At 39.2% G+C, this 23,583-nt stretch overlaps 1 protein-coding gene across 1 annotated transcript; it reads right to left on the bottom strand.

Moving 5' to 3' along the window:
* Window positions 1–13,963: 13,963 nt before the first annotated feature.
* Window positions 13,964–15,854, bottom strand: mchr1a (melanin-concentrating hormone receptor 1a). Its single transcript, XM_073467038.1, has 2 exons — window positions 15,779–15,854; window positions 13,964–14,985 (listed from the first exon to the last, which is right to left on the bottom strand). Exons 1-2 carry the CDS (start codon window positions 15,834–15,836, stop codon window positions 13,964–13,966), a joined length of 1,080 nt encoding a protein of 359 aa, XP_073323139.1. The 5' UTR covers window positions 15,837–15,854.
* Between the last annotated feature and the right edge of the window lie 7,729 nt (window positions 15,855–23,583).

Below are 23,583 nucleotides of genomic sequence, written 5' to 3'. Positions count from 1 at the left end.
CTGTCTTTGTCTGCTGAGTTTTTCTCTTTTCAGCTGCATAAATATAGAAGCAGTCAATACTGCCTACAGTCTTTTGCCATTTAGAGTTTGCAGCTGTACTGTAATTATTCCGGATCTTGATACATTAGAAACACTATTCATCCAGTATAGATATGCTTTTGTGCAATGTCAGTTCTTTTTTGCACAAATGATAAAGTGAAGTCTGTTTTTTCCTTGGAGTTCAGTTGAATGTAATTGGAGCTGTGCATCATTACGTCAAATCCACACTGCAGACTGGAGTGACCTCTGTTTTTTTGCTGCTGTTTAAAGGTGGAAGTAGAAGTTAATTCAAGTCCCAGTATTCACATGTGAATGTGAGCATGGCGAACTTTTGTTAAACTTTTGTTTGTCTAAATATGAAGTAACCCCATGAGGTCTATCCACCAAGATTTAAAAAAAAGGAGTAAAAAAGTGCCATTTGCTGAAAATGCTGCATTTTCTTCAAAGTGAACAGTGTCGCAGTTAGAAATAAGGGGAAGGAGCCTGTAAAATAAAATGAAAGAGTTGAAGTATTATGGAAGCCAGTTTTTCTATGCACATCATCATATAGCTCTTTGTGTTACTGCTTTATTTCCACGTTGAACACTTGAATCGACATGTTCTCATGTTTATGCCAAGGATACATGCTTGTATGTCTTATGAACAAAGACACTGTAAGACACTTTGCTTTCAAGAGTATGACACAACAGATTTGTTATTCAGAGGTGGGGGTTTCTTCTCTCAATGTACAACCATCCTAGTGGGGTTGCACTGTCAGATTTTATGGACCAGTTAAGAGAAACTCAATGACCAAATTCCCCACAATGTAATGAGTGACCAGAAAAGAAAAATAGCGTGCTAAATTTAGAGTAAATTTCTGGATTCCCTTTGCCTGTGCAAAACCCTTTAACAACACTAAAGGGTAATGCCATTACTGCATATTTGTAAAACTAAATAAACAAATAAAGTACTATAAATCCCTTTGTGACGGCAGAGGTAGTTGCATGTAATCTGATAAATTTCCTCTAGTGATGTCACTCAATGGCATTGTGGGTAATGTAGGCATCAGGTTTTGAAAAGCGGTTTCCGGGATTAGCATTGCACTGTAACACTGTTAGACTCAGTATGAACCGTTTGAAAACAAATTATTAAAATGGATACAGCAGAACCAGAGATATCACCTTTTTTATTCCACATATTCTTATTCCTTTTCAAAACCTGGCGCCTACATTACCCACAATGCCATTGAGTGCAACTCAACGCAACTAAGCCACTAACTGACATCACTGGAAGCAATTTATCAGATTACATGCAGCTTCCGCTGCAGCAACAAAAAGCTTTACCTTTTTCATATATGCAGTTGTACTCCACAAGACGTTAATGTGTAAAACTGATGGAGTTACCCTTTAAGAAGGTGCCTGCAAAGACTTGTCTCTGCACAGATAGCATCATGATTTAATGGTTGTGCACTTTGCAGGGCAGGATGTATATTTTCTATAGGTGTCATATGTCCCAAACCAGAAAGGTCAGGTTGACAAGTAATAGATTTTGTTGCAGGCATTAGTCAGAGCTTTAATTAGTGGCACACTAACTATAAATCTAATTTTAAAGCTTTGTTGGAAAAGGCTTTTGCTTTCCAGGGTTTTTGGTTTCAGAATATTTTTGTTTCTTTGACAAATGAGTGAAAATATTTGTGCAAGTGTGAATTTAAGTACTGAAAGCTATATCGAGTGCATTGACTCACACGCAACCCTTACAGGGACACACCACATTTGTTTTCAGTAAGCTGAGCCTGTTTCAAAAGTCCAAGCAATAATAGTGGAATGTCTTACTCATTACTGTTGGGATTTTTCTTCATTAATTTTGACTCTGGAGTGCTGAACTAATATTGTTGAGATGGCTTTGTATTAAACTAAACAAATGCCAGCATTAATTAGGCCATCTCTATAGCTGTGTCTATCATGAAATTGTGCTTTACTGCATGAAAAATTTATTTCTTTTAATTTGCTTTGTGCACTTATTTGAAAACTTACCTTGAAACTCTAGAAGCTAATTCAAATTTCATCTCCATAATCTCTTATTATGAACAAGATCATTCATGCTTCATCATTATAGACACAAAGCCCACCTTTTCCATCTTTCATTACATTTTCCTCTGAGTGCTACCACCCACATCAAGTATAAAGTCAGTCAGCCTAGACAAACACTGACAAATTCAATTGAACTTTGCTGCTCTCTGAGGAAGTAGCCGTTGAAGACAATTAATTGGAGGAATCGATGCGTTGCTGTGGAATGTAAATTTATAGATAGAACCACAGAGGGTCTGTGTTGCATCATACATTTTGTCACAAAGTTTGTTTCTGGTTTTCTTTACATGGCTCGATCCAGTTGTGGCCACACACACCATGTTTACTCTACCAAACTGAGCACTGTTGTTGAGTGTTAACACAATTTTTGTGAGATATGGGTTAAAGATGTTTTTATATGTAATTTTTCTACATTTTATAAAAACTATCTGTGTATATATTTGTAGATAGACACAGACAGAACAGTGTGTGTGGATGTGTGAGAGAGAAATAGTGAATCAATAAGCTTATTGTCACTGACCTTTGGCCTGTGGGATGAAGTGATTTGGGAATAAAGATACCAAGGTATTAAACTGGACTCACATGCAATATATTCCATGTTTTGCAGGGTGTGACGAGAATGCTTTCACTGTAAACAACAGTTTCTGCCTATAAATGATGGTATATTGTTTATTTTTCAGTACAATAAATAAAAAAGGTATTATTTATGACTATGGTCTTCAATCAACACCTTTTAGTTTCTTGCTTGATTATACATTTTGCTCAAAACAAGCACAAATATGAACATTTTAGTGATGCAATAATTAATTTTTTTCTGCTATATATACACTGAAATGTATGAGGTGTCACCAATATTTGAAAGAGATTTGTTTCCTTTTGTTCATCAAATCATGAAACAAGAAGAAGGAAAAACACTATGAGTGAGTGTTTGTGTGACTATACAGATCTACTGTGAGTCTTTCACTGTCATCTCATCAATTATATTTTGAATATGCAACTAGTAATTATACCTGTCGGATAAATTTGAATTACATATATTTGCCTCTGAAATGTAGCAAAACAGAATTATGATGGAGCATAAAATAGAAGTAAAGTACCTGAAAACTGTCCTTTCTCTCTTCTCATTTCTCGTTTGTACATCCTTGACTCCTTTCCTCATCTCCTCTCCTCGCGTCTTAGTCCCTTCCACATGAGGAGAGAGATGTCAAGCCAACAGGCATTTGACAAAATAAGTCTCTGCCTTGGAGCCGCATTTTTAAGTGCCATCAATTATGACACGTGGCACAGCTGCATCATTTGTCCATTGTCTTCTCATAACCTACGCCTGTATTCTATTACCTCTGTCAGACGAGCAGAACAGTGGTTATGTCGATTTATATATTTACTTTCAATTCAGTTCACAACGTGGCTTAATGAGACATCATTTGACAGTGAATCGTCAGTAAGAAATGTGGTTTGAACAGCACTTTACAAGGCACAATAGTGAAGGACAGAGAGTTTGATCGAGCATTTGATCAACTTAATTAACAAATACAACTTCTGTATATAGTATGCATTTACTTCTGTAAAGAATCCTGCCATGGTTTGTATTTTCTAGCTGTATTTCACGCCTCTTTTATGTCTTGGGTGCCGAAAAGACTTCAAAAAAGGATATGACTGTGCATCCACACTCCTCCAGCAGTAGTAGAGATACTGTTATGTAGTACTCTATTCTTCTTTCTTCATAAAATACATATGTTCTGTGAGGATTTGCTTTCTTTCTTCATTCTTTATAAAATAATCGGAACATCCTTGGGGAGGAGAGCACATCTCTTGCAGGCACTCAGAGACGGAGACAAGCACAATTAGTTTGTTATCGTGGCTGACGTTGCTCTGTTCAGTTCAACTAAAGGTGAAGGCTGAGCTAAGCCTGAAAATAGTATAGTACTGAAGACAAATGGTGGTAATATCAAGAGAGAGTGTGTGGACTGTTCGTGGAACCTTATTTGGGAGCTCACTTTTGAGGCCAAGCTTTTCATTGCTGCAGTCTCTCCTCCAGTCACTTCGTCCCACTTCATTGTAAACAACATGCCAAACTAGCAATTGCCTGATATACAATTAACATCCTATTGATAACCTCTTTTCCAAGAAGAGCACTGATGCCTGAAATGAGTTCACTCAAGAGGGACAAGGCTTATGACTCAACAGTCATCAAGTGGCTTATTTAAACTCATACGTGGTTGCAAAATTGCAAGCTGATGATGATGTTCTGTATCTTTGAGACATTCTCCATTCACCGTTAAATCCCAGAGTTATTAGAAAATAACGTCATCAGTTGCATCACTCTGTGTTCCTCCTGCCGGGAGTCCTGAGGATTAAGCCAGTGACAAAGGCGGAGAGGATGTAGCTGTCAGGGATGATGGAGGGGATGACGTTCGGGATGTGGTCGTGGAGGGGGGATGCTGGCAGCTCTCATCTCAGGGAGTCCTGCTGTTTCTCCTCATCCTGCTCATCTTCTTCCATTCTTGAGGGCTACCTGCGTAGTCGGAAAAGAGATAAGAACCTGCAGTCTTTAATATTTCTGGTACATTTCCAGTCTTCAAAAAGTCTGTACTTTTGAATTTGTAAGCACATTATACCAACTCCTCGAACATTTTACACAATATTACACTATAACACAACAGCATCGGTCACATACAGTGTACTGTCTGCACTGTAATTGCTCACCTGAATCACACCCTTCAATCCATTGGTAGAATTAAGAAAACATGTATTTTTGCAACCGTTTTATTCACACAAACAAAACATTCAGGGGCATATCTCAAAACGTCAACAGTCACCAGTAGTGAAGTCATTATAACAAAGGTTTAGGAATAAGACCACACCACTCTCAGTAATTCAGCCAGCTGCGCCTCACTAGTTCAGTCAGCTGGGTAGATCTATGATTGTAACCCCTTTATCTCCAGTTTGTCTCAAGTTTTCACAACCCTGGTGTTTCAAACTGCTGTCAGCACATCTGTTACCACCAGTCTTGTGTGCTTTTCTATTGAAGTTTCACAAGCAGACGCGGATTAATGCACAGGCTTCCCTAGGCTGCAGCCTAGGGGCCCCACGTGTGGAGGGGCCGTGGCGTCTCAGCCGTGGGGGACTTTTAAAACAAGGTGATTTCATCCCCCCGACTTTCTCCTAAGGTATTAAACCGTTTGCCCGCCCTCGCGGTGTACCAGCGTACTAAAATGGAGCGCACCTCAGTCCCCCATACATGAAAACCCTTTGGCCAAGTTAGATTGATTGACAGCCATCAAGCCAATCACAGCCATTTGACCAAACCCACTAGTCCCGCCCCCCGGGAAAGTAAACACTTACATGTAACACGGAGCTGCAGTCACTCGCTGCCGCAGACAGCGAACAGAGCAGAGGTGTGAAACGGTTAACTAGTTAATAATGTAGAATTTTGTCTGTAAATAACTAAACTATGTCTCGCTTTGTGGCATGTCCGCTAATATTAAGCAAGCCAGGTGGCAAACAAAGTTAATGCAAGCCAGGTAAAGTTAATGGTAACTGACAGATAGTTTTCTAGAGACACCCACTGATTTTGATATTATTCAACATTATCATTGTTCTTTTTGTTAGGAATGCCAAACAGGAAGAGGCAGCAGAAGATTGACTTCTTTTTCAAGTCAAGTTGTCATTTAATTGGAGTTATGTGACAGGAGGGAAACAGAAAGCTAGCTTTCAATCCATAAATGCACTAGTTCAATTTTATGGTAGTACATTCATATTCTTGCATTAATGCCATGTAGGTGTTCATTTACGTAACTTAAAGCTATTTGTTGGAGTTTAAAACCTTCTTTTCAATGAAGAAAATCTCCTACATCAACTCATCCCTGTTACTGCTCTCAGAAACCAGAAAAGAATAGAAATGAAGACAATGAAATGCAATAAAACTATTAAAATCTTAAATAATAAGAGGAATAAAATAATATAGAGTACAATAAAGGCTAGGATGAAAGATTAGTTAAAACAGATTAGAACAACAAAATATATGTAAAATAATTAATAAAAAGCAGATAAAAGAACAACAAAAGAATTGAATGTTTCCTAATCAAAATCAAGGCTGTTTGTTCTGAGTTTACATAAAATATTTCAACACTTTCATGTTCAGGAATATTAACACTGAGTTCTTTATGTAGGATGTTTCTGAGGAAGGGAAGTCCAGGAGTCAGGACAAAGGAGAGCATGGAGAAGATGAGGGAGAGAACAGGAGAGAAGTTGGAGAGAAGACAAGAGGGGGAGAACACAAAAGAAGGAGAAGGGGAGAACATGAGAGAAGGAGAGGGAGATAACACAAGAGAAGAGGGAGGAACACAGTGTTCTTGCCAATTTCACTCACTCACACTTGTTCTTTAATAAGACATATACATTAATTTCTTAATACCATGGTATGTGATTGCTTGTGAATATATAGTATCTTAGGTTAAAGAGCGTTGTGCTATAATGTACATTTTGAATGCAATATTATTGGCATATCCTAGTGAAGAAAATCTAGAAATGCATCGCATTAGTTTTGGAGACTGAAACAGGGGCCAAAGGTGGTTGCGGTGCTCATGTGCTACCCCAGAACCCCCCCACATTTAAAATTGCTGCTCCACCCCTGTGGAGGGGTCCTTGAATTGGTCAGATTATTTTTTAGAAATTTAAATACACTTGTATAATTATGGTACTTGTACAATAATGGAAAAATTCATTGACCTCTATTGGTCCATGGGGTAATAAACAAACAAAACAGCACTGATTGGGCAGACACGGGTCACCTCATCCAATCAAGCTCATCGATTCGATTTGACCTACCTGTGTGCTAACTGGAGTGTATGTGGATCATGTTTGCCAAATATTCTCCTGCACTGTTACACATGGTGCAAAATTAAATTTTTTCTGGGAGAGCATGATGCATAAGGGGAGGGCCACATAAAAAATAGCCTAGGGGCCCATGACTACCTTAATCCTCCTCTGTTCACAGGGGTTTTTGTTCTGTTCTGTTCTGTTCTTCTCTGTTTTGTTTTGTTTTGTCAGGCATTTAAAATTGCTCCATGCAATCATTTTTAGAGTGGAGGCTTTTTACAAAATGACTGAGGAACAGAGTTGAATAGATCAAGTACAGGCTGGTTCCGGTTGCATCAGTTGAGGATTATTCAGATCAGGATGTTCATCGGTCAACTACATCTTATTTATATAGCCCAATACGTATTTGCCTCAAGAGGCCTTACTATCTGCTGCAGCCTGCACTCTCTATCCTCAGTCGCTTGATTCAGATGCGGGAAAACTCACAGAAAAAAAAGCCTTTGCTGTATGAATGAGCCTTCTGCTTCAGTTCCAAGAGTACTTCTCCTCTCAGTTTGACAAGTGGCACAGAGACAGGAAATGGATCTTACACCCATGTAGTGATGAGGCAGCAGCGGGGGGTCAACCATAACTGATGCAGAAGCATATCAGCTGTTCGAAATGTCAACAGACTCCATGTCAAGATATATGAAACACACCCCCTCGCAAAGTTCTGGATGGGTTTCCAGGCACAGGGCTGAACTCAAAAGTAATAAAGTGTTGCTTACTTCATCTCTGTGTGCACACTGAGGTACCAAAAAACAGATACAGGGAAAGTTTGAACCCATACTATAAGACTGTTGACTGTTGCCTATCTACCACTAGCTAGGACTTGGTTATATTAACAGACAGGCCATGTGCAGTTCTCCATGCCCAGAAAGTATATTAGCAGAAAAAAAGAGTCAAATCCTCTCTCCAACTCTCATAATGGTGCTCCCTAGTGAGTTGGTCAAAATGAGTTTACAATCCAAAAGGATGAAAACAAAATTACTGCTGTGATGACGCTATCAAACAATTGACATGTATTTTTCATGAATATTTTTGTCACACCGCGGTGAGGGGTGTCTTGTCCTCTCTCCTCTCGTTTCAGGTCACTTGCCCTTCCTCATGTGCCACCAGTCTGACGTCTCCCCTAATCCCTAATTGTTTCCACCTGTGTTCCCTCACCTGATGTGTCTTATAGTCTGCGTCTCCCTTTGTTCTGTGCCAGTGTCGTGTTTGTCACGCACCCCAGCTCTCGTCCACAGCCTTGGTCAAAGCCACGAATCCAAGTTTGTATTTCTAGTACTTATCCTCTTAAGTGAGTGACTTTTTGTTTGTAATTGTTTTCAGTGTGTTTCGAGATAAATTCATAGCCTTTTGTTTGCCTCCGGTGGAGTGCCTCCTTTTGTTTCATTCGTTTTCATAGTCAGTCGAAAGAGTAGTTTTGTTTATAGCCTTTTCCTTTTTCTCCGATTTTTTTGTTACAAGTTTTTATAGCCATATGTGCCAGTGTAGTTTAGTTCTTAGCCCTTTTCTTTGCCTCTTCAGGAGTGTTTTTCTGTTTCATTATTCTTTTGCTTTGAGGTCGTTTTGCCTCGAGTTTAGTTGTAGTTTCGTTTCTTGTTTTCTCAGCCTGCAGATTAGATTGTGATTCATAGCCTATTTATTTGTCACCTTGTTTAAGAGTTCAAGTGAAGAAATCAAATTTCGCAATAAAAGCCTGCTCTAAATCTGCTCCTGAGTCCTCCTTCCTAGTCCAGGCCTGACAATTTTAAAGAAAAGTCACTATTTTTCATGAAAACACATTTTTTTTTTTTTTTTTTTTTTTTTTTTTGAAAAATGGTGACTTTTCATTAAAATATTCATGAAAAATACAAATTCCACTAAAATCCAATAAAAACAGGTGTGTCTCATTCAACCAGTATAGGACAACATTTGGCACTGACTTCGAGTCAATCGGTCAAACGATCTGGATTCACATTTTTAACATCCTTCTTAATGTTTTACAAAATCTCACCTACTCTTTATTTTCTTTTGTGTTTACATCGGCCTGAACTGAGCATGAAATTCCTGCCGGAGGTTGAATTTTTGAAGACCCACTATTCATGCAAACCTTTTCTGCCTCGCTTTCATGCTAATTGCTAACCTGTGCCACCGACAGATGATGTTGATGCTGCACTCGATTTTGAAACTCTGCCCACGTTATCAAGCAAGTCCAACTCTCATCCTCTCTGGAATATATTCAGAGAGTGCCTCTTTCCTGCATTAGAGATCCAAGGTTGTACAGCTCATTTGCGAACTTCACACTATAAGCTGCAATTGAAGTTGTATTAAAGGTAAGGGTACGCTCAATTTCCAAAATGCTGGTGTTGATCGGTTGTGTCATGTTTTACCTGAATGAATAAAACATGTGCCAAAAAGAATAAATGAATTATCAAAGTTTCTTCCATTTTACTTTAGTGCAAAGATTAGTTTTTCTTATGGAGAGCTATCAAAATATTTATTTGACTTTGTAACTTATTAAAAAAAGTTGGTCTTCGAGATTTTTCAGCATATTTCCGGTACTGACAATACCGATGCATATACCAGAACTCATACAGATTTTCAAAACAATGCAGCATAAGATATAATACATCATGAAGATCAAAAAACTTTAAACCATTTCCAAACCGGTTTCTTAGAAATTACCATTGCATATAACTAATTTGTAACAGAAAATACAAATTTAAACTAAATTTTCTAAAAATGAAATGTAAATTAACAAATTTGGCAAGTTACAATCTTTTTTTAATACTGAGCAGATCATTAAAATGTTCACTGATTTTCTGGCAAAATCTTGCAATATAATGAGTCTACAGCTATACTACTCTATATATATAACTACAGTTACATAAAAGTTTATCTAACTATATTTCTGTTTATTATATAAACATTTGCATCTGATGACCAATTTGATTTTATAAAATAGTTTAATATATCTGAGGTACTGTTCTGCTTTCAGAGAGGCTGAACAATTACATGGGTCTGAAATAAGCAGAAATCAAGCTAATTGCTCAAGTATCACTTTATGTATGAAGTACGTGTGAATGAAGTCAGCTAACATAAACTAACAACTGGCTTCCAGCACAACACAGAAGTTCTACAGAGCCAATCTAACTGATGAGATATCATGTATGAAGTAAGCACATAAAGTCATAGTGACTTGACTGTTTGTTAGCCCCCTGGTGTTTCCCTATTGTGTCTGTCCCTGTGTTCCTAGTGCACTCTGTCTTTCTGCAATCAGCTCATCGCTCCAGCCGCTCTGCACAATAGCCCCTCATCACTTCATTCACCTTCAGTTTATCTACTCCAGCTCTCCAGTGACTCATCGCCAGATCATTGTCTCAAGGCCAAGACTTAACAAGACTTTAATTTCTCCTCATGTTTTCTTGTGCCTCAGGATCACCCACTCATATGTCAGCCTGCCAACAAACTCTCTGCCCCGGCAAAATAAGGACAACTGGCACAGTATTCTAGTCCATGATTAAATAATACAACTTATTTTGAATTCTGTAAGATTTTAAATTTCTCCACACAACCTCATGAGGCCTTCCTGTGGCTCTCTTGCTCCATCTCTCCATCTCTCTCTCTCTCTCCACCTCGCTTATCCATTGATGATCATATGCCTCATACTTACAGATTATATCCAGGTCCACTGCAGACTTTCTCTTTGTCTGGACAGGTGCGTTGTTTATTAAATTGGTCAAATAATAGACGAAGAATAGAAAAGAAGATTGAAGTTAAAATCTTTATTAGAGCATGAGAGGCATCTGCAGGATGAGTCCTGAGCCCGAGCAAAATATATCAGGACCTTTACACTATACAGTAGCTGCATGTATCTCAGACTGGAAATGCTTTACATGCGTTGAATGTCAGAGAAAGTTATAATGTTCACCGAGTAAAAACACAAGCTCAAAAAAACAAACAAACGCACAGTTGTTTGACAGTTGCACACAATTAAAAAATGTGTCACAGTACACGTATTGGTTTGTTAAGCTGTCAATGCTCACAATATACAGATAGAGAGGCCCACAACTTATGTTTAGTCAAAAATGATGTTTTGACACAAGACTTTTTTTCATTTGCTTTATAACAGACAAAAAAAAAACAGTTACAGCAGAGTTTCTCATCCTTCGTGTTGGGACCCTACAGTGTGTCGTTTGATAAGGAGGTGGGGTTGTGGGGAATTGGTAAGACAGACAAAGCTTCAAATAGCCTCCGGGTCGGAAAAGTAAAGCTTTTGTTTTTATTCTATTGTCTGGCATGGTGTGACTCCGCCGGTTTCGCAAATAAGTCCAGTGGTTTGTAAGCTTATGAGAAAATGACCCTACTTCTCATTTGATTTATTACCTCAGTGAACTGTTTCCTGATGAGTTTTTGGTCCCAATCACTACCATAAGCCTTTTTCAATACAGCATGCTGTTAATTTAGTAAACTATAGTCCCATTTAGACTAATACAGACAATAAAGCAGGGCCTGCTTTAGGGCAAAGCTACCTTGTGATTGACAAGTCGCGGTGTAGAAATGTATAGCCATGGCACTATGTACATTTTTAGGTCGTGAACTTGTTGTCACTGTTTTTGCCTCAGAACTTGATCCTTTCAGTCTGTTTTCAGTTCAAATTAATGGTAACATTTTCAATGTCTAAAAATGTCTCTCGCGTTCGGTTGTTCTGAAGGACACTGAAAGCTGTTAATTTTTTTCTGGTAGTATATTTTGTTTCAAGCCCTTTCTTTCGCTAGCCAAAATGAGCATCCCATTTAACACAGGTAACAGGTTGAAATAGAAATTAATGCACATAGTTAACAAAGTAGGCTGGCTGAGTCCTCCCTAGCTCCACCCTCTGATCCAAATATGGTCCCTTTTGACCTCAAAACTCCAAAATGCCATCGGCCAACTCAAGGCTTCTTTTATACAGTCAATGATTCATTCAGAGTTTTCTCTGCCCACTGAAAAATAGAATAATAATGGGAGGCCATTCTGATGACAGCTTGGCAACTCTAATCGCTGGTATCAAGACAATTCTGAGATTGTGAAAGCTGGGTCACAAGCCAAAAAAGGTTGAGAAACCCTGAACTTTATATTTTATATTTACATGAATAAATCTTCAGAAACATCAGAATAATTGTACACAGCAAAACATAGCATTACTTAATATCAATACAACAACACTAACATCATATTATTGACAAAATGGCACCCGCTTCATTAATTTTCATGGCTTTGAAAATCAAACTGAATTGATACTGCAGATACAGTAACTCTCACTGCGTGACAAAAAACAATTTTAACTTACTGCAGGTACCTTGATGAAACTCTGCAACTTTATGGATTGTGAAAAATAAGTGGAGTCATTTAAATCTAAAAGCATTGTTCCATACGGACCAATAAGACCAATTTTTGTGCAGGAGTTGGATAAAATCACAGTCTCTCACAACTCCGCTTTGTAACTGCTTTGTACTTTGTCAATGATACTACTAAATTATGCACTTGTCCTTTCGCCCATGGCTTAACTTTTCTACAAATTTCACCAAATGCTGTTCACAAGTTTTTTTTTCTAAGATATCCTGATAACAGACAAATAAGCGATCAGACAAGCGGGACGATATCCAAATGCTAAATTAACCAAAATCACATCTGAAAAAGGAGTACATAACAAAAGACAGCACATTCTGTTTTTGCACATTACAGCCATCAGGAACAAAAAACAAACATGAATTTGGTGAACAGCTTGCTTAATCATCCCTGATTATTTATCACCCCTTCCATGGTAAAAACAGACACTTTCAGTTTAGCCCTGCCTGCAAAGTGCCAAATATAATACAAATATTCTGCTCTCCATCGACTCCAGTCACTATAGTCAGGAGTCATATTGTCATCTGGATGAAAGTCATCTTATACACTCAGTCTGCAGAATGCTAATGTGTTACAAATATGCAACTCCATTTAACTCTTGTAAGCAGCGCTGTCTGATGCATCCTTATGACCAAGGACATTCTCTCCGGTCTCATTCTCCATCCTTATGTTATTCTGAGGTTAGATTTTTACATAAATCACAGTCACAGAAAGACACGAAAACATATACGAATGTTTGTCAAAACCTCTTTATACACGAAATCTTCCTAAAGCTCTCAACAAATTTCTTTCCATTATCCAGTACCTCAGTCATGTACAGTGTACAGTTCTGATGTATGTTTCTCCATTGCAAAGTCAAAGACTTCAAGCAACTCTGAAAATGTACTCTGATTTTTGTTTTGAAATGCCACCCTGAGCAGCAATTATTTGTGACATTTACTCCACTTGTTACCAGATAATAGCATGTCTACCAGGACCTGCTGGGAAATGGTCTGTGTTGAAATGGTTAAAGGATAGGTTCACTGTATAAGTTTTTTTTTTATTTACACACCTTAGACAAAATTACAGATTTCTCTGGATTTCAACATTGTTAGAAACATTTGGGATAACTTAAGTACACAACTCAACCAAATATGTCACAAAGGGCTCATCCAGTTGACATTACGTTACATATTATATCGTTAAACAGATGGTTTGTGATGATTGGAGCAGGTTCAATAAATAGGCCCATCTGAATACACTGTGAGCTTCCCATTTTTAACAATTCGTGGGGTTTAAGAACCCCAGCAGCAGGCTGGTTAGTATTTTTAAAAAGATATAAGTGATAAGTGATATTGTGTGGTTATGAATGACAAAAGAGCAATTATTCTCTATTGTCTTGACTGAAAAATAGTGAACATATTTTACCTACCTTTAAAAAGGTCGAAGTTGAAGAAACAGAGAGAGAGAGAGAGAGAGAGAGAGAGAGAGAGAGAGAGTGAGAGTGTGTGTGTGTGTGTGTGTGTGTGTGTGTGTGTGTGTTCTTGCACTTATGTCCCATTCATAGCGCTTTTAAGCTGCAAAGATACACATTGATGAAGTTCTTTTGATTTGTATTCACAGATTCTTATTCAGTCACATACTTATGAGGTCACATTAGATGGTATCATCTCCGCAGAGGCCTGCACCTCCTGCTGAGCCCCTTCAGGTATCATCCTCACACTCACACTGGCACCATCTGTGGTACTCGGAGCCACACGGAACTTTCTATTAACAGGGCGCACAGCTCTGAGAAACTGCCTCTTGAAGGTCTCACTTAGGACAATGTAGAGGAAAGGGTTGATGCAACTGTTAGCGTAGCCCATGCTAATGGCTATGTTGTAGGCATAGGAGAAAGCTAGGCTCGGCTTCTGCACCCCGAGGTGGACCAGCTGAAGGATGTAGTAAGGGGCCCAGCAGATGAAGAAAGCCAGGCAGATAGCCACTGCCATTCGGGTCACCTTCCTGGTGCGCACCCTCAGACTCCGTGGAGGCAGCGGTGCCACGCTGGTGGACATGTGCTGGAGGATCTGGAAGAACACCAAACAAATGATGGCCAGAGGGATAGCAAATGCCAAGAAGAACTGGTAAAGTGTAAACCAGTATATGTCAGTGACTGGGTCAGGCAGAAGGAGAGCACATGCCACCAGGCCATCTGGGAGAGGCATCAGACCTGCGTACATCCACACAGGGATGATGGTGAGTAAGGACAGAACCCACACCAGGCCAATGACCAGCGCTGCCACACAAGGTGTGCGGATGTAGTTGAAGCGGATGGGGTGGACTGTAGCCAAGTAGCGGTCGAGGGTCATTGCGGTGAGGATGTAAGTGCTGACAATCTGGCTGTTGGAGTCAAGAGCAGTGATGACCGTACACATCGCTGCTCCAAAGTGCCAGGTACCGTTGCCCAGCAACTGGTGGATTAAGAATGGCATCCCAAGAAGAAACAGGAGATCCACTATGGACAGATTTAAGATGAAGATGTCAGGGACAGTTTGCTTGGCTCGGCACTTGGTCTTCTTCATGATTGTGTAGATGACAATGCAGTTGCCCATAATACCCAGAAAACAGATGATGCCAAAGATGACATGGAGGATGGCACTGCAGTGAGGGGCCCCATGTACACCTGGAGACAAGAAGCACACAAATTAAAACACATCAAAGAGTGCTGTACATTTACAACATCAGGTTGTCAAATGAGCTCCTGATATGTATCAGTATGCACATCATATGATGCAGTCATTATATCACAATGTTGCCAGAGCAACAGACTAAAATTAACAAAACTTGTTTGTTAGTTAGTGTTGCATAGGCAGATCTCTTATCACACTGTGCAGAGCACAGCAGTTTTCTGAATCTGCTTTTAAGCTGTTGTAAAGATTCATTGTAGAAATTATTGATTCGCTTGCATGTGTGTGTCGATCAGTGCAGTGCAGAGCAGAAAAATGGAAATGGGATGGCAAAAGATCTTTGTAATGACTATTGTGATGTTGGAAGCGAACACCTTTTGTCACATTTTAAACACAGAAAGTCATTTAAATGTCTAAAAACATCTTACCAAACACCAGTTAGTGACTTTGTCATTAATATTTACACAAATATTATGTGCTTTAATCACTAATATCATGGACTAGCTTTTAGCAGTGGCAAAGTTTAAGTCAAATTTATGTGATGAAGATGGTCATGCTTTAAGTATGTTCCAAACACGTCAGGCTGTGAAGGGGATCCACTGCAGCCTGCTGTGCAATATACACTGAAGTTTGTATGATTTAAGATTGAGGGGGGAAAAAAGAAAGGAAAAAAGAAAACATCTGCATTAAATTGATTTTTTGTTTAATGCAGTTCTGACGCTTATACGCAGGATGGTCGATGAGCTTCTAGCTGGATTATATGACCGATGCGCTGGTTGCTCAACCTACCTGTTGTTGTTGAATTAGTGTCTCCGAGAGAGAGATTAGAACCGTTTAAGAAATCCATCGAAAAATCCAAAGTACATCCAAGTTAAGAAGTGTCTGCTTCCCAAGTAAAATGCATCTGAAGCAGCCTGCAACCGGAATTCAGTCTTACTCCTCTTCCATATGCTGTTTTAAATAGTTCAATCCATTTCAGCATAAGCACTTAGTTTCAGTCTGTGCGCTCTGAGCCTTCAGTGATGATACAGCCGCATCTCGGTGAGCGGCTGAAGAGCCCCTGAGAGCATCTTCTGCGGAGTTGCGAGGTGGTGTCAGGTGTCAGTCCAGCTGGTAAAAAAAAAAACCCACATCAGGTAATTAATAGCCCATAGCTTTTACTCTCTCTCTCTCTCTCTCTCTCTCTCTCTCTCTCTCGTGGAAGAGGGAGCGTGTGCGCGCGTAAAAGCGCTTCCTTGGAGACGTTTAACCCAAGAAAGAAAGAAAGAAAGAAAGAAAGAAAGAAAATCAGCGCTCCAACTGAAGGGGAAAAAAAGCTCTTCACGCACTGTAGAGTGCAATATAAAGATCGCAAATTAAGAAGATGCTCATTTGTTTCCACTGCCCAAAAACCTCTTGTTTTGTCATGAAATGACGCTTTGACGTGTCCTGTCCCAACAGACAGAATGATGAGTGGATAACGAGCAACAGGTGTTTCTATTTAGCGACAAATGAATCCATGACTACCGTGCAAATTACTGGCAGGTTTGAATTGTTCGACAGGCGCCAAACAGGTCTTTTCCACGTTGAACCACTAGATGGCCTCGCTGCCCCTCATTTGGAGTCCTCGCACGTCCCCGTCATGGTAAATGGATGTGACCGTGCCAAGATTGATGGGTCATAAATAGGCGTTTGAAGAAGCCCGAGACATTTATGCGCTCATATGTTGATTGGTTTGGGAAGTCAGGTCAGTGGAGTGCTCTATTCTGAGTTTGGCGTGAATCAAAGCGTGGGATTCGTAGGGTGTGTGTGTGTGTGTGTGTGTGTGTGCGTGTGCGTGTGCGTGTGCGTGTGTCCGTCCATGCGCGTCCCATCATCCCTACACAGGATCATTACATCCTGCAGAGTTTGACATCTGTTGTAAACAAAGCTAGAAAGCTGGCATGAGGCCTGAGTGCTCTGTGCAATGTTAGCAGATCCTGCATCTCAAACATGTTGTGCACAACCTGTGTCCTCATGTGATAATCAATCAATCAATCAATCAATCAATCAATCAATCAAGCTTTATTTGTACAGCGCCAATTCACGACCTGGCCTTTACAGTCAGAGCCTCCAGGCTGTTGGACCCTCTGCCTGCAGGTCACATCATTAGCATCTTCTTAAAACCTTCTTTTAAAGGCAATTATGAATTCTTAAATTAGTTTTTGTGTTTTATCATGTTGCTTGTACTCAACTATATTTCATCCCTGGATGTTTTGTAATAATCTTGTGGTGTGTTTAGCTTCTTTTTAAACAGTTGCTTTAACTGTTTTTTTAATTTTCTGTTCTGTGAAGCACTTTGTAACCTTGTTTAGAAAAGTGCTATATAAATAAAGCTTATTAATATTGCTATTATTATAAGTGATGTTTTTATAATAAAAAAATGTCAGTTTTGCCTATTGTATACTGATGGTCTGCAGTTATTGAAGTTGATGAATACCTGATCTCTGAGTCAGGGTCAAAAAACACGGTCAGTGGTCAAGATCAGGGTTAGGGCAAGGTCGGGGTTAGGGTGTTAGGCACCTAGTGTTAGGGTCAGGGGTTAGGGTAAGGCTCCAGGAAATGAATGCAAGTCTATGTTAATTCCCCTGAAGTGACATAAGTAAGATTGTATGTGTTGTTTGTGTGTGAGGAAGTGTTTAATCACGACATTTTGAATTCATGGTTAAAGACAGACTTTTAAACGTTTTGATGAAAAAATATATTTTTTTAAAAATTCAGTTTGTCTTTTCCCATCAAAATTCCATTGCATGTTTATCATCTTCATTCATTTATTCTGTCAGACCTTAGCAATCTTTGCTCATATACAAAGCCACTTATAATCCGGCAGTGTGGCACTGAGTCTGCAAATTGAAAACGCTGAGTTGTGAAGGATGCTCTTACATCTGCAGCCTTTGTTTTCCTCTAACAATTTGTTACAAAGGGGAAGAAAGTGCATCACTTTCAGACTGCATGTTTATCAACCAGAGCCCAGAATAACCATGTACTTGTTATCTGTGCTAAACCCTGAATGTTTAAAAGCCCATTTCACACATGACTATGCCAAATAGGATGACCTGGCATTTTATTTATTCTCTCATTCCTTCTGCCACATTTGCATAGCCTGATGAGGCTGTGGCATTTTGGTGGCCCAAACTGGAGTGAAATATGAATTGCTTCACTTAAAAGTGCCTTTTTAGTTCTTTCATCTGCTTTCTTGTTCCCTCTTCTTCCACATGGAGCCTACTTTGCATCAACTTTATGAATTTTCGCTGTTGTCAATATGTTTAATTCATTTTTGGTTTTCCTTCATTTAATGTGATAGAGGCTGCATATCACTCTTTCCTTTCTAAGTTTCCACATGATTGCAGTAAAATGAGCAGTGTGTATCGACATCTGGTCAGGAAGTCTCAGGCCGTTCTTAATTCTGTATATAAATGCCCCATCCCCACTAAATGTATGCCTAGCCTCATCAGTATAAATCATTAAATGTCCTCCCCAAGGTTTCTAAACATCTACATCCTTGACTGATTCCTTTAACATCTTTTTCACAAAAAATTTAATACATACTGTTAGACTTCTACCCAATTCTCCAAGAGTTTTCAAAATACATTTGGTTCAAAACTTTTTCATGCTCTTAATCTTTTTTTTCCTGGGGATTTATCTTCTATCCTTTTGGAGCTAGTTTTAGTTCGACATCGCCCCACTACAGATTTGTGAGACCCTTTCCATTACCCGTCAGCCACACGTCTATAATGAAACATAGATCTTATCATGTCCTGCTGTCTTCACACTGTCCTCTCAGGCCCTCCGGTCTGACTTTTCCAAACTATTTCACACAAATAATAACATTCTTGCCCGTAGATGTGACCATCTCATCTTGTCCCCTCTCGATATTCTCTCACCCAACAACACTCGCAAAAACAGAAAATGTTTTGACTCCGCCGAGAGAAATAATAAAGATATAATAGCACCATTTAGGTCACTAAACCACCTGAACAATTGCTTTCAAGATTTTCTCCAAGATACACTAAATAGAATATCCCTGCTCTGTTTCCCAATGGCCTTATTATCAGCAAAGAGGAGAGCTAAGCCTCTTGTTACATTAACTGACATTGTCTGTATGAGTTTCCACAGGCCCTGACAAAACATTGATACTTGATGACTGGGAATCTTCTTGAGCATCGATAAAAATCTGTATCACTAGAAATAGAATCTTTGCAGATAAACATTTAGTTTTTTTTAATCTAGCATTTGAGTTTTGTTTGACTTCTTCATTGGCAACAGACTAAGGAATAATGACACAAAGAGTGTCCAGTATGTGTCCAAATGCAGAATTAATTGTGATAAAGTAATGTCACAGACCATACTCACAGAGGCTATTTTCCTCTGAAATCATGCTCAGGGTGAGAAGCTCAAATGCTGTCATCAAGTATAATGTCATAGTGATGTGTTCCGAGTTGCAGGTTGTATAAACAAATCTGATAAAATGTTGTAATTTCACCGCTTTCCCATACATCAGCAACTGAAAAGACAATTGCAAGTTTGATTATATCCAGTGCTTTTTAATCCCCAAATAACTGTTTCCTGGATATGTGCTGATATTTAGGAATAAATATCCATCTTTCCTACTGTGTTGGTTGTTAACATCATCTGCTGCCTCACAGTATCTAATGGGTTATCAAATATGTTGTATTCCCTTGTTAAATACTAATACATACTTACATACTATATGTCCCTTTGCATTTTCATTGCCTTTTCTTTGGAATCATCCGGTAGAAATTAGCAGCACAAAGGAAACAAAGATTTTCTTACTAATCTATATCTTTCTATTCAGAAAATGTAACAACATCCATGCATCCAAGATAAGTCAAAGCACTGAGTGGTGTGGAATGAATTCACAAAAAAAGAAGAAAAAAATTCTCATTCACACCAATGGCATTAGTAAAATACAAATCCCAGGTCTGTAACAATTTGTCAGATGTAACGTAGGTGCTAACTACAAGCAAAACTCATTACATCATGACAACGTGTTGAAAACTTGTATGTTGAAGTAAACATGTATGTAACGCTGCGATCCTACCCTCTCACTGAAGTTACATAGTGCAGAAACAAGTGATAGGGGGTGGAGTGGCTGAGACAGAGACACCATTCACACTATTACAAGACAATGTTCTATCATACTGATTTTGAAGCTGATATTTTAAGGTAAACAGTTGTATAATGTTGCTTTAAGTAGCTTCTCTGTGCCTATAGGTTATTGAGCTATCAGCCACCATGAACCACCGATGTCATGGAGGTGAATGAAATTTTGTTTGTGCTGCTCAGAGAGCAGGAAAAAGACTCCATAAAAACTCTGTAGCAATGTACCATTCCAAAATAAAATCTTTCCATTTATATAAATGATGTGTGGAACACACTGTTAGCAGTTTTCATTAGAACGATTCATTCAGAAGAAAATAGTTGTTAACACTGGCTGCAGGCGTGTCATTAGGGCATCAGGTTTCTTCAAAGCCCACCTGTTGACCATTATGAAGGCAGTTTTGTCAATTTTTACCAGCTGCAACAGTGTCGGCTGGATATGTTTTTCGTTTTTGAGTCTGTGTATGTGTGCATCATAATGACAAAATGCATTTGCATGAGACACCTTTTGTATCAGGAATACACACAGAAGTGATTCTGAGTATTTTGCCAGGTGTTTATATGTCTGTCCATCTGTCTGTGGACAGATTTTTGGCAGCATGATAGCGTTACATCCCCTGCAGATACAACCACAAAAAATGAGAGGTGTATTGTTGAGATTAAAATGAAGGCTGAATTAGAAAATGGGCATGGTATGAGCAAGAGGGCCAGAATTTGGGAGGTGGGTCCCCCTTTATGGCCCTGGCCCAAATTAATTTCTACTTGTGGATCACTGTAACACACTTCCAATCCAACACCATTCATGTCCACACTCTGTGGCTTCACAACCGTGCAAGATCCAGTGAGGAAACTTTACAGGTGTGTAGTTGAGATCAAAATGAAGGCAGAGTTCAAAGATGAGTACTCATGTAATAATGCAGGAATGACTGCTGAATAGTCATGTTTCAGAATGTGAATATGTTGACGGGTGTGGCAGGTGGTGCGATCCCATGTCAAAATGATCTCTAGTTACTTTAATTTCCACTTTTTGTAAATAAGTAGTTTGCCAATAATCAGCCCATCCCATTATTCCATGGACTACTGTGATGATCTACCTGTAGTCTTCTATACAAAAGGGCTATAATTAAAGGAACTGGTTAACTAACTGAGGTTACTAACTAAGGTTAGTAGAATGGCCCCTGCAGCTCTACATCTCACAGCTCACCGTGGCTGCTCTTTTTTGTTCCTCTGCTCTTATCTGCTGTCAAAAATGCCTGGAATGCCTGAAATGATCAATGATTGTTTTCTAGATGCCTTCATAATGAACAATCAAGGTTAGTGCTTACCTCTGTGACAAATACACTGCTTTTCCTTTGACTGCTTCACACTGAAAGCCAATTGGGAAGCCAATGGAAGGAAATGCTGGGTTGCATTAGCAGTATGTGATTAAAAACTTTTGCTAGTAACTAACTTTTAGTAGACACTTAATGTTTTTCTGTCACTGGTATATTCTGTCTTCCTGTAACGAGTGTCAGTGTAACGGAGAGGTTGTCTATACTTTTGTGAATCCAGTATGGCAACAGACTGGAAACTTTCAACCATAAGAGGTTGATTAAAAAATACCTTTCGATTTGGTGTTAAAAGTCCAGTGTGTAGGATTTATTGGCATCCAGTGGCGGACTCAGGAGGTTTGAGGGGCAGGGGCGAAAAAAAATAAAATAAAAAGGGTACCAGCTGTACATGGTGGTGCACCAACATGCAGGAAGGGCACCGGAACGGGACACTTTAACCTGTCTTATCTACCATCTGGGGCATCCAAGATGGTGTGTTTTTTTTCACATGGGGCACCCCCATAATCCTACACACTGGACCTTTAAGTGTGATCATATTGTCACCCTCTGCAGTGATGAGAAGATAGCAGCTAAAATGGCACAGTTGCTATTAAATGTTGGATAAGCACTAGAAGCAATGGCAATAGAAAAGGCATAGTCCAAACCTGATTGGTCTGTGATAACTCTGTTTGACTATGAAGGTAGATGATGACATGCTGTTGTCGCATGATATGGACAGTACAGTATACATGTACAGTATGGATGGATGGAGATGGGAAATATCTCAAGGTGGAAGACTTGCAAGCAGACAACTCAGTGCCATGAGTCGGGGTTACAGACTGCATTGACATTATAATGCTATATCAGCTGAGGGGTTAATTATCTTTGAATGACTGGCATCTGTGCTTATTTGGTATTCAGACAAATGAGAGAGAGGGAGCGAGACAAAGAAAGAGAGAGATATTCCTATTCATATGTAGATACTTGTGCTAATATGTCCTCCTGTGGTTCTACCCACCTGTGGTGAAATTACTATGCATGCTTTTCAGAGACATCATCTAATTAATTTGTAAGTCTGCAAACAACAGAAGTTAGGAAACTTGCCCCACTGTTTTCAAAACATTGCCTCTACCTGGCTTGTTTCTGCAGCCATCATCTTTGAGGAGCACACAGAGGAGGAAAAAAAGGCCTGACACCACTCTGAAAGTCTTCAGTGCCATCACTGATCCCTGAGCTGGGATCTAGTGGGAGCCACGTGGAAACCTGCCATTCCTTCAAATAAGCAATTACAAAAATGTCCAAGCAAGGGAAGTAGCCCTTGCAGCTGTTCTGATTAATTTCCATTGTAATGCATTTAGCAGCCCACCAAGTCTTGATATGAAATCTTCTTTCATTGCTTGAATAGCAATCAGGCACTTGTCTGCTCAACACAGCACCATAACCTGAAGTCCTCAATAATACTAATTAACATTTTTACCTCTAGTCTTGTGTACTGCTATTGCCTGTAATTTTTAGTTTTAAATCAATTGCTCTTGTATAGTTTCTATTTTATTCTTATTTAGTCCTTGTGGTGCTGTAACATCTGAATTTCCCCTCTGGGCAATCAACAAGGGATTATCTAATTTTATTTTATCTTGTAAAGTCGTTATGGCTTATTTGCAAGCAAACCATTTTCGGTCTGCACATAGAGAAACTGGAGTCAACCGGGGGTGGAATCTTTGGCCGTCTGACAAATGTGCAATGAGTTCCAAGCTCGCTCGATGTTCATTCTTTTTCACAAATCAATGATTTGCTTTGTCATGTTGTGCTGAACGGGTGTCACACAGTTTTATTTGTGGCTCTATAAGCACAGTGCAACAGCCAGACATATGTTCTCACAGTAAAACCTAAAAGATGGACGGAAATTGATTGAACACTGTTTAAATTAACTATTTTATGTTACAGTTAGAAGTCTGTGAAAAACCTAGATGTGTCTTATGCCGTCAGACTGTCATAATTGGTTGGCAAAAGTACCCCTAGTGGGAAATCACTGCCTTAGACAGTATATAAGATTCATACACGTATACATGTGGAAATAAATGGTTCCAGTCTGTTTTTTCATTGAATAGGAAATTACGGTATACTTGTCCTATATTTGGACAAGGA

This window comes from Pagrus major, chromosome 1 (assembly GCF_040436345.1).
Source record: "Pagrus major chromosome 1, Pma_NU_1.0".
Classification (NCBI taxonomy): domain Eukaryota; kingdom Metazoa; phylum Chordata; class Actinopteri; order Spariformes; family Sparidae; genus Pagrus; species Pagrus major.
Note: the sequence above shows the minus strand (reverse complement) of the source record. Positions and strands in the feature narration are given on the sequence as shown.

What these genes read in the sequence shown, in the direction of transcription:
- mchr1a (XM_073467038.1), bottom strand. Translation starts at nt 15,836, where the DNA reads ATGGATTTCTTAAACGGTTCTAATCTCTCTCTCGGAGACACTAATTCA. An exon ending in CACTAATTCAACAACAACAG is followed by an intron (nt 14,986 to 15,778) that starts GTAGGTTGAGCA and finishes TCTTGTCTCCAG; the next exon opens with GTGTACATGGGGCCCCTCAC.